The sequence below is a fragment of the Mytilus galloprovincialis genome, chromosome 12 (genome assembly GCF_965363235.1).
Source record: "Mytilus galloprovincialis chromosome 12, xbMytGall1.hap1.1, whole genome shotgun sequence".
Lineage (NCBI taxonomy): Eukaryota > Metazoa > Mollusca > Bivalvia > Mytilida > Mytilidae > Mytilus > Mytilus galloprovincialis.
The window spans coordinates 78,173,064-78,188,372 of NC_134849.1; the positions used below are offsets into that span (position 1 = coordinate 78,173,064).

The following is a 15,309-nucleotide window of genomic DNA, read 5'->3' on the forward strand; positions in this document are numbered from 1 at the left end:
CAGCACTATAGGTTTTATTTTTGAATTTAAAGGTTGTTTATGACTTTTATAAACAATAAATGCTAGTAAACAATAAAAAAAAAAACAGGTGAGCCATCTACAGTATGCTTAAAAATTCATAACAAAATATTTTTTTAAGAGGTTCATAACCCAGGAAAAGGGAAGAGAAGGGTCAACTCATAGGTCCCCATTCAAATGGATTGATCGTAAACAAAAAGGGGGGTCCAACCCCTAACCCACTTGGATCCATCGCGGCGGTTTGTTAGGTTATCCCATAGATATATACATGATATAATACAATATTAATCCTAAACAACCTTTTTATAGAAAAAAAACTGGGCACTCATCTTTTGTTGATAGGTTTGTTAAATTGACTTCCAAATTTTTTCAAGTTTTGTCTCAGACTACTTGTGTTATAGTAGCCTCATGTTTTGTCAAATCAAGAGAAAGGGGGTGGGTCATAACCTTTGGCTAGCGAAGATGAGGTTTTGTGTTCAAGCTCGAAACATTGCAAAGCATGCTAAACACAAATATCAGAACGCATTCACCATGCAACTCTAGACTTTTCAAATACGTTTACTTCCGAATGGTTACTGTTTCAATATGGACGACGTGGAATGTTTCCTAAAGTTACAAAACTGAAAGTGTCTAACTATATATCTTCCTTTCAAATCTGAAATTTAAAAACAATATAAAATTTTAGTATAGTATCTTTTTAGTATGAGTAAAAATGTTGAAATAGCAAAAGATCTTCATTCAGAGAAATCGACAACTGATTCTGCAACCAGGTCAAAGATGGGAAGAAAACTACAGATCGTCCGATTTCTAGTCAGAATCTGTGTGGCAGTTGCAGCAAGATTTTGGAAGTTGTGTAGTTCAGCTTTACTAATATTGTTTTTGGTATATTGGTTCACTGGCGCCTTGATTGCTTTAGGATTTTTTATAGTGGCTGTGATAGGTAATTTGTTTAAGGTTCATCATAACCTTTTGGCTAAAATGGCCGTATTTACACCCCAAATTTTACTCTGAGTACAGACTAATCTATACACCTGCTACAGTTTTAAGGGATGGCAGGAACTAGATATATAAATTTTAAATGCATTTTATGTTTCAGAAAATTATAAACTTTTCTAGATTTTGCTATTCATTTTTTTTCGTTCCTGCAGAAGGTGCAAAAATTAACTAAGTAGTGAAAACGATTGAGAAGCTCCCCTCATATAATCAATGTTGTGAGTAGTATTGATTTAAATGGACAATAGATGGACAATAGACACCTGTAAACAATAGGTTATTTAACAGGTTTAAACTGTGTAACTGAGTGGACAGTATCAAATGAAACTCGGGTGTTTGTTTATTTTGCTATCTTCTGCAGACTGGAAAAAAATGAACATCAAAATCCAGGTAAGTTTTTAATTTTCTGAAACGTAGACTTCATATAACTTTTATATATCTAGTTCCTGCCATGCCTTAAAACTTTCCTGGATGTACCAGTTTGTCTGTACTCATAGTAATTTTGGAGGTGTAAACACGGCCATATTTTTCAATTCCTTATGATGAACCTTAAATACTGCCATCATACATGTATATTAGTAGCGCATATGTTGCGTCATGGTAGTACGCATCATCTGTAGACATTTGGTTTGAGGTTCGTGACAATAACTTTAGTATACATTATAAGTAAATAGAAATTTAAACACAACAAGAGGAAGGTTGGGATTGATAAATAGGGGTTATAAATGGTCCTAACAATTTAGGAATTAGTGGCCAAAAAAGTGCATTTTTCTAGAAACTTCCAGACAATAATTATATCACAAGTTTTCATACCACTATGGGATGCTTCGGATTGACTTTGGGGGTTTATGGCCGAAACTGTAAAGGATTTAGGGGCAATAAGGGGGAAAACAAGGGTTTCCTGGTTAATGAATAATGGACAATTTAAAAACAGTGATGGGGAGGTTATTGCAAACACATTTAAAGTAAAATGTTCTGTATGTTTGGATTACCTCCCTTACACTGCTTTTTTTAAAATTATATATTTAAAAGAAAGGTATTTTCTTGAGGTGATTAGGTGTCAATTTATTTTTAGAAGTTACTATTAAAGGAATATTAAATTTAGCCATAATATATATCATTTTCTATTTTAAGACTTTTATCCTGTCTTTTCAAATAAAATCCTACATCTACATCTATATGTACTGGTCGTGGACCAGTTACCGTAACTTTTTGTCAGTATATTGTAACGTGATCGAGGGGAGGTCAACACCGACACAGACGGACGGACATAGCCATCTATGGCACGACAATATATCCTGTGGTAAAATCCCAGTAACTAAATAATACGGTATTTATATATACAAGTTTATTAACAAATGTACATTACGTCAGACACATTGACAAAGTTAGCTACAAAGTTTAAACATATAAACTTTAAATGTAAGTCCTCCAGAATCTAACTGATTCAAGACTTCAAGGAATACACATCCTTACAGTATCACAGCTGATACACAATCTGCCAGTCTCTTGACCAACTGACCTTATCATAGAGTTTAATTACTTCATCTCTAGACAAACAAATAGGCATAGCTAATTTTATTACCCTACACACCAGGACATCGTTTCTGGTCTTAATCACATCTGACAGTTCAACTTTAACTGCAGATAATAAACTAGCAACTTGTAAAATTAGCCTTGCGTCATTAATTTTCTCTGTACACAAAATAAACAGTTATAAAGCCAAACTAACTAGAGGTCAATATTTACAAAACATTAAAATATTACATTGCCTCCTTCTTTGAAAAACATGTGTCTCACATGTAAACAAAAATAACTTTAACTTATCAAAGTATGGAAGACTACTTTTCAAAAATAAAACAAAAATACGCAATAAAAATATACGAAAATCAAAATATATCAAAAAATAATTTCAACATTTTAACAATAAAATAAATCAAATAACTCAATCATAATTATGAAAACATGCAATGTTCATTTCAATTTTAAATGTTCATACTTTCAACAAAGTTCTAATCAGGTACATATCTGTTGGGTGGACGTTTCACACGATGACCGCGACCGTATTCAATATTGTCCGTTGGAAAAATAGGCATATCGCACTGTTCATTTTCACTCAATTCAATGTCAGACTCAATGTTATGTTCTTCAATTGCGGTAGCGCGAGACTCGGTGTCTCTTTGAATTACAGTTTTAATTAGCCAATTGTCAAAATCTCCATGATATGGTTTAAGTCTGTTGTAATGAACAACTCTTAGTTTTGACGATTCTAACTTTTGAATCCGGTATACGAAGTCACTAATACTGTTTGTGTTAAAACTGGATAAATGTTCTGGAATATCTTCTCTTGACGAATCTCGAAAACAAGCTGACTCGTTAAGTACTGTTACTGCTTCACATGGCGTTTCCATAGTTTGTTCATACACCTTAACAGACTTATCTGTTGCGTTCAAATCTGGAATCGGAACGACATCTGATGATGAATTAACTACCGTTTTAGCCAACATGAGCTGATGCTTCTCCACAAATTTATCTGAAGCTACTAACATACTACAATCTGGAGCATAACCAATATCCATAACTTTCCCCGGAATAATCTGGTCGACACCCGGCGGAATAATTGTTGTCTCTGACACAGCAACCCGACAACATCGCACACCTTGTGTATTAAATACTGCACAAGATATCTGTTCTTTGTTAACAGTCATTGTATTGTTAGCCACATCAATGCAACACATATTTTGTTTCATGAAGTCATAACCGATTATGCTGTCTATATCTGCATCTATTTCAGCTACCCACACATCGTGTTTTAAAAGTGTCCTTCCGATTTGAACGTTCATTTGACCTATTCCTCGGACTTTTAGTGGTTGACCGTCGGCAAGTTTCATGTTTGTTTGTGTTGGACGCAACACTACTTTGTTTTTATCGGACAGAGAATTGTATACCTTATCGTTCAAAATTGTCACATTTGCACCTGTATCTACTAAACATTGAACGTTTGTACCTTGAAATTTACCAGGAATATACATTTCTCCACCGTCACTCGCAACGTTACCTGTTCTAACTCTGTCTTTTTGTTGATAACTTGTGTTACTTTTGTCATGTTTAGGACAATTTCTTCTAATATGGCCTGTCTCTCCACAAGTCCAACATCCTCTTTTTCCTGGTTTGTTGTTATTATTGTTAAATCCGCGTCTCTGTTGACTCATATCGCTCTTCAGAAATTGAAGCTCACGTCGAAGTTCTTCTACCACATCAGTCAGTGTTTCAATTTGACCAGACACTTCTGAATTTTCCGAAATAGCAAAATTTCGAACACTTGAAGGTTTGTCCCTTTGTTTATCCGCAATATAAAAAGCCTCAAGCTCAACAGCCAACTTAACTGCATCATCTAGTGTCTTTGGGTGAGCTTGATGTATACGCAACCGTGTATCCGCGTCATCTAATGCATCAATGAAATGATCTCGGCTCAACATCTCCTGTAGTTCAAGTTGAGCTTTGGGATATGCTTTACGGCTTAGTCTTTTTATATGTTGCGCCAATTCGGGCAATTCTTGATCTCTTCTTTTACGGATATTCTTAAGCTGCACACGGAAAAGCTCTGTTCTGTTTTCGGTTCCAAATCGACTTGTTAATGCGGCACATATCGATTGATAATCTTTACGCTTTATCGGATCAATATCGGCTAAAACACTTTGCGCATTCCCACCTAGACTTGTCGCAAGAAACATTGCTTTCTGATTATCCGTCCAACAATTTAATTCGGATATCATTTCAAACTGAATTTTATAATCTTCCCAAGAAACAGAACCATCGTATTTAGAGGGTGGGACAACTGGCTTTTCAATTTTCATACGCTTGGATGAATGCGCTCCTTGATTACCAAAAGGTTGGAACACGGATGGAATCGGCGATCTTCTCGGAGTCGGAGCACTTGAAATTTCTTCCTGAAGAGTTTCATACTCTTTGGTTAAACGCTGAATTTCTCTTTGGGTTTCAATCATTCTAGGCGTTGAAGATGATAACACAGTTGTACTTAATCCTATTCCCGTATCCATTGATACTTTAGGTCTTGCACCTCCGAAATAGATTTCTTTATCAGAATAATCACGTTTATCCATTTTATAACAATTTAATTACAGTTACTTTATTTACACACAAGAAATATTTAATCCTCTCACACAAAATTATCGGACTATTACTATAAATCCCTGAATATAATTAATCCATGTTAATAATATCCACACCGCTGCCACCAAAAAATGTAACGTGATCGAGGGGAGGTCAACACCGACACAGACGGACGGACATAGCCATCTATGGCACGACAATATATCCTGTGGTAAAATCCCAGTAACTAAATAATACGGTATTTATATATACAAGTTTATTAACAAATGTACATTACGTCAGACACATTGACAAAGTTAGCTACAAAGTTTAAACATATAAACTTTAAATGTAAGTCCTCCAGAATCTAACTGATTCAAGACTTCAAGGAATACACATCCTTACAGTATCACAGCTGATACACAATCTGCCAGTCTCTTGACCAACTGACCTTATCATAGAGTTTAATTACTTCATCTCTAGACAAACAAATAGGCATAGCTAATTTTATTACCCTACACACCAGGACATCGTTTCTGGTCTTAATCACATCTGACAGTTCAACTTTAACTGCAGATAATAAACTAGCAACTTGTAAAATTAGCCTTGCGTCATTAATTTTCTCTGTACACAAAATAAACAGTTATAAAGCCAAACTAACTAGAGGTCAATATTTACAAAACATTAAAATATTACAATATTTCATTTATCTCCTTAATGTGAGAACATTTAAACCTATCCTTTGACAAGGAAAGTGGTTACCAAAAATACTTTTAATATTTCAATTGACTATTACACAGACAATGACAGAAATTGCAGCTGTGTTTTTTTTATCTGGTTAATTTTAATGCATAAATGATAAATTGTACATATATTTCATGATTATATCCATTCGTTTACCATTCAATTCAACCAACTAACTTGTAAAGATATATGTTTTTATATATTTTGATATCCTACTTTTATTTACAGGTATATTTTTCAATGCACAGGACATGTTATTATATTACCCAGAGCAGCCACCAAACTCTAGACTTTATGTTATGTTACCAAATGCCTATCAAATGCCATATGAAAACCACTTTGTGAATACTAGTGATGGAGTGAAAATCAACTTAGTTTTAGTGAAACATCCAAAGCCAAACGTTCCAACCATTATTTATTTCCATGGAAATGCTGGTAATGTTGGACACAGGTTTGTTAAGATCAAACATATTATTTTTCTTGAGTTGACGCTATATCATGAAACTTTAAAAATTACATGTGAAGGTCATTATATAGAACTTTAGATACAATGAATGATGAAAAGATACTTAGGTCACAGCATCTCAACCTTATTAAAAAGTATATTGGAAGAAAAGACATTTAGAACTCAGCAACTCAAAATATTAGCTGAAAAACAGGAAAAAAATTAAAGTTAATGCAACTTAACAACAATAGCTAATAATTTTATTTTGGATGTAACACGTCTTCTGGTTGGCTGACATCCTTTTGTTTATCATATCATAGACACAATTTACAGTCATTCCTTAAATAAAAAAGAACATGTCAATGTACAATATATTGGAAGAAGAGAAATGTAGGTCACTCAACAATATAAGCAAATTAAAAGATATAGGAGAGTCCTGACCATTTGACAAGCACTTGTAAGGTATGACCCAATCTCTCACACTAGGTTCTGACAAATAGACTTAAAAACTTGGGAGATGATATCTGGTGATGAAATAATTGACTTTGTACAGGAGCATACACACATAGAACATGTAGAAAGATTTAACTAGTTTTTTGGGTAAAGTGAAATTGTCCTTCTACAATTTTTTTTCTTCTGATGAAGTTTAAGGGAGCTACCATTTGATTTTTATGGGGGGGGGGCTAGGATGAAAAATTTTGTCCTGCATTTTTTTTTAGTTGTAATCTCTGTCCTGCCTTTTTTTTATTAGTTTATCCTGACTTTTTTTACCTAAATTTTTTCAAATTTCATCCTAGCCCCCCCATAAAAATCAAATGGTAGCTCCCTTAGATAAAAAGCTCACATTCTGTTATCTTGAGAATTTAATTTTAAATTGTTTGTTTATATATAAATCTTTTTTCTGTCATTGAAGTCTGTATATGTTTTGTTTTTGATTTCAGGTTGATGAATACTCATGCATTATTTGAACAGTGCAAATACAACATTTTGTTAGTAGAGTACAGAGGTTATGGTAAGAGTGAAGGTTCTCCAAGCGAAGGAGGTAAGTACAGCAGCAAGTATTTAAACAATGTATAAAAAATGATATATGTTAGTAGAGTACAGAGGTTATGGTAAGAGTGAAGGTTCTCCAAGCTAAGGAGGTAAGTACAGCAGCAAGTATTTAAACAATGTATTAAAAAAAATATATGTTAGTAGAGTTAGAGCTTATGGTAAGAGCAAAGGTTCTCCAAGTGAAGAAGGGAAGTGTATTAGGAAGTGTAAGATTTGATTTTTACCAAAAACAAAAAAATCATAAACTATTTTTCTATCTGTCCTTTTCTTCTAATAAAGTTAAACAATAGTTTATCATTTTGCTATCAAAGTCTGTGCTAAGTTTCAACAGTCTACTGAGGATGCATGTTAGAATGTTGGACTCTGGTTAAGATTTACAAGGATGGCCAGTATTATTGCTGAAGGTTGGAGTTTGGGTATATTTGGTTACTCTGGCTTCCTTCACCAATTAAAAAAAGAGACATGCCATAGCCAAGTTATCTGAAAGTGACATAATCCACCAACAACCAAACAAAATAACTTCTTTTTATCGTGTTCAATTGCAATACTTCAACAAACTTACCAACTTGTTGAACAAATTCTGTACTAGATCTAAAGGAACAAAATACACAAAACTGGTACTTGAGAACCCCCCCCCCCAAAAAAAAAAAAAAAAACCACCCACACACAGAATTAGTTGCAGGTAAAGCTAAGGGCTGTTCTATAAAATACTAGGGTATTGAAGTTTTTTTTTTAACTGCAATTTACCTATATATCTACCAATAGGACAGATAGAATGTTCAATTCAGATGTTCTATCTACTCCTTGCTGATTCTCAATGTGAAAGATTGTAAAATGTTTACTTTTATGTGAGCCATTGTTTACATGTAGATCATTCAGTAATTTTCTCTTTAGAGCTGGAGGGGGGACATGTTTTTTTTCTGGAACAGCCTTTAATACTAGCCTGTTGCGAGATCCAATTCCACCGGTGTCCTCAACTCCAATCTTAATAGACTATGATTGTAAGTTTTCCTACCAAAAGTCACCCTTCTCTCCAGGCACTCAGACTTCCTCCACAAATAAAAATTGACACAATAGTGCTGAGAATGGTGTTTAACACCAATCAATCATTTCTTTCTCGTTATTTCAGGTTTATACAAAGATGCAGAGGCAGCTATGGATTTTTTATTAAAAAGGACTGATATAGACCGTAACAAATTAATAGTGTTTGGACGCTCACTAGGAGGCGCTGTAGCTGTACATTTAGCATCACAATCATTATATGAACGTCATATAGCTGTATTAGTGATAGAGAATACATTTTCATCGTTACCTGACATAGCTAGAACATTATTTGATTTTCCATTTTTAAAATATTTACCAGATATATTAGTTAAAGCTAAAGTAAGTTCAAATTAGCACTAAATTTATAGATTATTGTTTGTCATCTCAACAACATTGATTTTCTTACTTGAGCTGGTGCGTTGAAAGTGTGATAGCAATCGACTTGAGATGACCAATGATAATCTGTTTATCTTTAGTTTACCTATGGCGACGTTGTTAATTTCATTGACATTGGCACTTTAGCCCTTAGTTTCAATGGAAATTTTTTAATATCACTATACTGTGCTGAGAAAGGAAATATTCAGTCAGTAAGATCAAAGGAAAATTTCGTAAGACAGTCATAATTTTTACTATGGTTAATAATGTGATTATAGCAATAATTAGAACTGACATTCTGGATTTGATACATATTTTTGTGTGCAGATTTTCCTGAAATTGCAATAGATAATCCCAATTATCGCTTTTTTCAGTGATCGGGAAGGTCGTGCGCCCTGCCCCTATAGCGCATATTGACCAGAAATGGCGCATAGAGTGACAAATGTAAGCGCCCACGTGGCGCACGATATTTTTCACATCGTTTCGAAACGTTTAGATATCGTCAAATGGATTTCCGATCGTGTTTCGTGCCGCCACGTGTGTGTACACAACTGTATAATGTTTCTCCACTCATAGGAGCACCTATATACATTTTTGGGACGTCTCGGTTGTTTTCCTATGGTAATAGAACCATGAAGTTTAACGTCTCGGGTGTTTTCCTATGGTAATAATAGAACCATGCGGTTTAACTGATAACCCAAAAAACGTAATTAACCATCATTCATGATATAATTTTTCATAAACAACTTTAAATATGTGAAATTTGGCTATTACAGACGAGATTTAACTCTAATAATAATCTTTTAATTTAGTTTAGCTTGCTATTATTTCGATTGAAAACCCCTGAAGCCTTTTTATGAATATAGTTTTTGTCTCCATAAAAGGCGCTTAACTGTCCTTGCCGGTTTTGGTCTTTGGCTTGTTTTGACATTTTGTAAACATCAGCGAATTATTGTTTTGTTCTATCAATGGTACTCTCTACTGTTATTCTTGTCATCGTGATAAAGTTATAATAATAATACAAGAAGTGCAGAGGAAGTGCCTGAAATGTCCTCTAATACGGAACGTCTGGAATAAGTATGGTATCGACGAAGACCCAAATTTATTGTATAAAAAACCCGACATAAACATGAACAAGTCAAGGCAACAGTACCAGTTTAAACATTGTAAATAAAGGTTATCTTTAATATTGTCAGTTTTGCAAGAAGTTATTGTATATTCATTGAAATTACAGAATCACAGGAACAATATCCATGATATTATTTAAAATCATAAAGGTAAGTAACAACACCTCTTTGCCAAAAAATAATGATACTTTTTATTTTTTTTACATAAGTCAATTCAAATGGCCCACTCATTTGACAACATGGCCCATTATTTTTTAAAATGGCCCATTGAATTTATTTTTGAGGGGCCCTGGGCCCATAGTGAAAAAAACCTTCCAGATCACTGTTTTTTATGAAATTTTCCTGTTGAACTTATTGACTGATAATTTCATTTCTCAACACAATAGAGTGATATAGAAAATTATCCCTAGAAACTAAGGGAGCACATGCCATTGTCAATGAAAAATAGCAATAAACAGATTAAAATTGGTCATCTCAATTCAATTGCTTTTCTCACTTTAGCGGTGCCAGCTCAAGGGAGACAATCAAATCTGTTGAGATGATCAAGGACAATTATAATTATTAAAAAATCACAAATATATATGCACGGGGCCACCCAGATATTTATGAATTTACAGTACATGTATACATGACTGGATAATTGTAATTGTTATGTTATATTTACATATTAATTGCAACTTCAATTAAACATTAAATCAAATTGAGAATGGAAATGGTGAATGTGTCAAAGAGACAACAATCTGACCAAAGCTGAAAACAGCTGAAGGCCACCAATGGGTCTTCAACACAGCAAAATAGAATGTAATCTTGATTCATTATATTTTTATAAAGTATCACTGTATGAATAAGAAATGAATATATATAGGTCTTCAATAACAAACAAACAAATATGAGGTATTACAACAGATTTGAGATTTATTATACAACTGCTTTGTTTAAACAAACTCACAACTATATAAAGGAACATTAAAAAAAAAAGCAAATAAGACTAACAAAAGATTTCTATTATACAGAGTTGTTACTGATCGAATGATTTCTTTGTTTTCTTTTCAGTACAGATCTATATCTAGGTTACCTACTATCAAAGTGCCAACATTATTTTTATCAGGTTTATCTGATAGTCTTATACCGCCCAGAATGATGGATACTTTACATACGGTAAGTGGTTCTTATCAATTGCACAATATTAAACTGACTTGACATTAATGAACATGGGATATCCCCTTGTCATTTGAATTTTGTAAAAACTATCCACTGAAATCTCATTGCTTCCAGGAATTTTATTTAGCCTAAGGGAATATACTTATAGATATTGAAAATCATTTTCATCTAACCAACTGGGGTCTTGGTGGCAGAGTGATCTATGTAATTACAGTGTACTACTGTAATCACTAGCCAGTCAACACTAAGGTTGTAAGTTTGAACCTTGAGCGCTTGACTTCAATCGTAATTCACTAGGATTATCAGTTTTCCTATCGAAGCTTGGTGGATTTCTCAGGTTACTCCGGCTTTCTCCACCAATAAAAACTGGCCGCCACAAAATAGCCCAAAAGCAGTGCTTAAAAGTGGCATTAAACACAAAAAAAAAACAAATCAAATCAAATCATTTAACCAACTTGGCTGCTACAACTAAAAATAGCATTTGTTTAACTAAACTTTTATTAAAGAGTTATTGTATTAAAACAAAATTTTGTAATTCTGGGATGTTAAACTGTGAAAAAGGATTAGATTTATTATCTCCCTTGACAACTATGTCAAGTATGTGCTAGCTGTCTTCAAACATGTCCATTCAAAAAAATGAATAATTAGACAAAACATTCTATAAACAAAAAATCATTGGAGACGTCCATCCACATTTTACATGAAAACAGTATACAAACTATTTAAACTCATAAGTCTTCTGTAAAAAGTAATTATGATAAAATTGGTGCAGTTCCTAAGATATGAAAGAATACTTAAATAAATGTCTTTAGCAACCTTTATGTAAAGTTCATGAATAGATCTGCATGAATTTGATTGAGCTTATAGTGAAATATGAGTAAATGTGAAAAAAAGAAGATGTGGTATAATTGCCAGGGAGACAACTCTCCACAATTGACTTATTTGTGAACCTTCCCCTTCTGAGATAGTAAAGACAGAAGCAAATAATTCTTTCTACATAGGTGATATAGCAAGACATGGGCATTCTTTACTGGCCACAGTTTCTTTGTTGTTGGTGTCAACAATTGTTAAGTTTTCTGCTTAAGTTAGTTTGATGGATCATTGATATATTAATATAAAGTTTCATTACAATCAGTACTTATCAGTTTGGTGTTGGTTTTTTTATGCACTGCTCTCTATATGATGGTCTAGCAACTTTGAGTTTATCAGCAATGTTGCTGTCCATCAGATTATCTTTATCACAATTTTCAGACACCCAGCGAGACATACTGTATTAGTAAATCTTGGATCTTTATTTAACTACATCAAGTACATCTGAAAATAATGAATTTAAATCGCCATGAATGGGCTACAAAGAACTAAACGTGAAATTAAGTTTCCGCGAAAATAAGTTTATTTAGAGTATCGATGTTTCAACAGTTTATTGCCAATTGTTTATTTGTTCAACAAAATTAACATTGTAGATGCCCCTCCTTCTTTGTTATAATTCATTTAGTTAATTTTTTGTTTATACACAGGTATCTGGCAGTAAAAAGAAAAGAATTGTACGATTCCCTGGAGGAACACATAATGAGACTTGGATGTCCCAAGGATACTATCAGGCTATTATTAATTTTGTTAATGAGGTAAAAGGGTTATTAATCAGGCCATAAGTTTTCTCTCTTAAATTGTGTTGAAAACTGATAATTTAAAAGAATTTGTATGTCCAAGGACCATATATAACTGCACAAAATCATCATACGGAACAAAATTCAATCTTGATCTGTAACTTGTCATGATAAAACAATACACCAAATATCAAATCAATATCTGAAGAAAAATAGTGTGGAAAACTGATTTGCCATACTGACAGTTGTACAGACGGCCAGACAGACGGTGAACAAATCCAAATCTATAGTCCCCTTACAATTTGTCGGTAGGGGACTAATAATCTATCGGGAACACTAGAAACTTCTACTGTTCAATCTTTTGCATTGTTGGGTTACTGTTTCAATGAAATATATCATAAAGTTACCAAAAAAACTATTAGTAATTCCATATTTTTTTTATAGGTTTTAAGAACAAGATCATTTGAAACAGACACAGAAACTATGGTTAATATGACAACTGTGTAATGAGCATCATTGTTACCATGACAACAGTGTAATGAGCATCATAGTTACCATGACAACAGTGAAGATGGCAGATATTGCAATGATCATTGCAATCTTGTAATAAGATATTTTGTTAACTGCCTCAGCACCAAAAGATATCAAAAATAGTGTATGCATAACGTTTGTAGCAATGATGTCTAAAAGTTGAAATATGGATAATATTTATAACTACAAATTGATAAAAGTACAAATTTGTGAAATATACTGGATTATTGAATGAAATGAGGAGCCAAAGTTCCTTGACCTCCAGAAGGTGAATGATAGCTCTGCTCTAGGATTGAAAATTCAACCAATAAATTGTTTGGGTTATCTCCCTTTTGTCATTTAAAAAAATGACATGCATTTGAATTAAAGATGGTAATAAATACCAAGGCACATATTTAATGTGTTTACATTTGGAAGGCTTTGAAACACTCTAAGCTTATATAAAGAAATTATTTATACAAAAATTTATTAAGAAAATCCAATACATTTTATTACTTTTTATAAAAAAAAAAATGTCTTCATTATTAAACATATTTTTTATTGGATTTTCCAAATATCAAATCAATATCTTCAATCTATAACTAATACAAAGGTAGTGTGACATTTTGGGGTTTCTGTTCACACTTATAACAAGAGTATGTGAAGTTGGGATTTTGCACTATAACATATTTGGAATTAAAATTAGAAAGATCATATCATAGAGAACATTTGTACTAAATTTCAAGTTGATGTGACTTCAACTTCATCAAAAACTACCTTGACCAAAAACTTTAACCTGAACTTCGCAATATCATTTTCTATGTTCAGTGGACCGTGAAATTGGGGTAAAAACTTTTATTTGGCATTAAAATTAGAAAGATCATACATGTATCATGGGGAACACGTGTACTAAGTTTCAAGTTGATTGGACTTCAACTTCATCAAAAACTAGCTTGACCAAAATTTTTAACCTGAAACTTGCACCATCATTTTCTATGTTAAGTGGACTATGAAATTAGGCTTAAAAATCTAATTTGGCATTTAAAGGACAAAGATCATATCACAGGGAACATGTGTTCTCAGTTTCAAGTTGATTGAACTTCAAATTCATCAAAAACTGCCTTGTCCAAAAACTTTTAAGTTGAAGCGGGACGGACGGACGAACAAACCAACGAACCCACAGACCAGAAAACATAATGACCCTCTACTATCATAGGTGATGCATAAAACAAAATAAGTATGTCTAATAACCCATACTGTGGATTCATTATTATTTGTTGGATTTCAAGGGTACAGGCAAGAATGTCAAATTTTTCTATATAGGCTTGTATGCAAACTTCGGAAAAACCATGAAACTATGAATACAAGAACATGCAAGTTGAAGTTGAAGTCCAATCAACTTGAAACTTAGTACACTTGTTGCTTATGATATGATCTTTCTAACTTTAAAGCCAAATTAGACTTTTGACCCCAATTTCACGGTCCACTAAACATAGAAAATGAAAGGTGGAGTTTCAGGTTAAAGTTTTTGGTCAAGGTAGTTTTTGATGAAGCTGAAGTCCAATCAACTTGAAACTTAGTACACATGTTCCTTGTGATATGATCTTTCTAATTTCCCAATTAGATTTTTGTCCCAATTTTACAGTCCACTGAACATAGAAAATGATAGTGTGAGTGAGGCGAGGCATCCATGTACTAATATAATGACACATTCTTGTTCTTAATGTTAACTCAACTCCTATCTGTTATGAGTCAAATTTTGATGTGTCCTATCCATATCATTGAATGATGATGCAGTGCATTGTTGGTAAATCTTAATTCTATATTTGTTAATTATTTGTTGTTATTTAATACCATATTGTATATGAAGATAGTATTTATAAATAAATAAAATTGTGATTTTTATTGGTACATTTTATCAAAAAATTCTCATATTGTGCATGTTATCAGTTTTCTTTTAAGGTTTATGTACCCTTCTGTAGCCATTTTTGTACGAACTTTTCAAACTTCAATTGTATCAAAACTACAGATATAATGAATAATAGAGATAGGCCATTTTGTACATATTCCAAGGGGAAACTTGATGCAAAGCATAATTTTTTACTGTTCCATTGCATTT

General features: G+C 33.0%; 1 protein-coding gene across 1 annotated transcript; it reads left to right on the forward strand.

Annotated features, from left to right (window-relative positions):
• The first annotated feature begins 576 nt into the window (after positions 1–576).
• LOC143054927 (protein ABHD13-like) lies at positions 577–15,103 on the forward strand. Its single transcript, XM_076228023.1, has 7 exons — positions 577–958; positions 6,097–6,319; positions 7,255–7,355; positions 8,496–8,749; positions 10,966–11,070; positions 12,591–12,698; positions 13,125–15,103. The coding sequence occupies exons 1-7, from the start codon at positions 721–723 to the stop codon at positions 13,185–13,187; spliced, it is 1,092 nt and encodes a 363-aa protein (XP_076084138.1). The 5' UTR covers positions 577–720; the 3' UTR covers positions 13,188–15,103.
• The last annotated feature ends 206 nt before the right edge of the window (positions 15,104–15,309 follow it).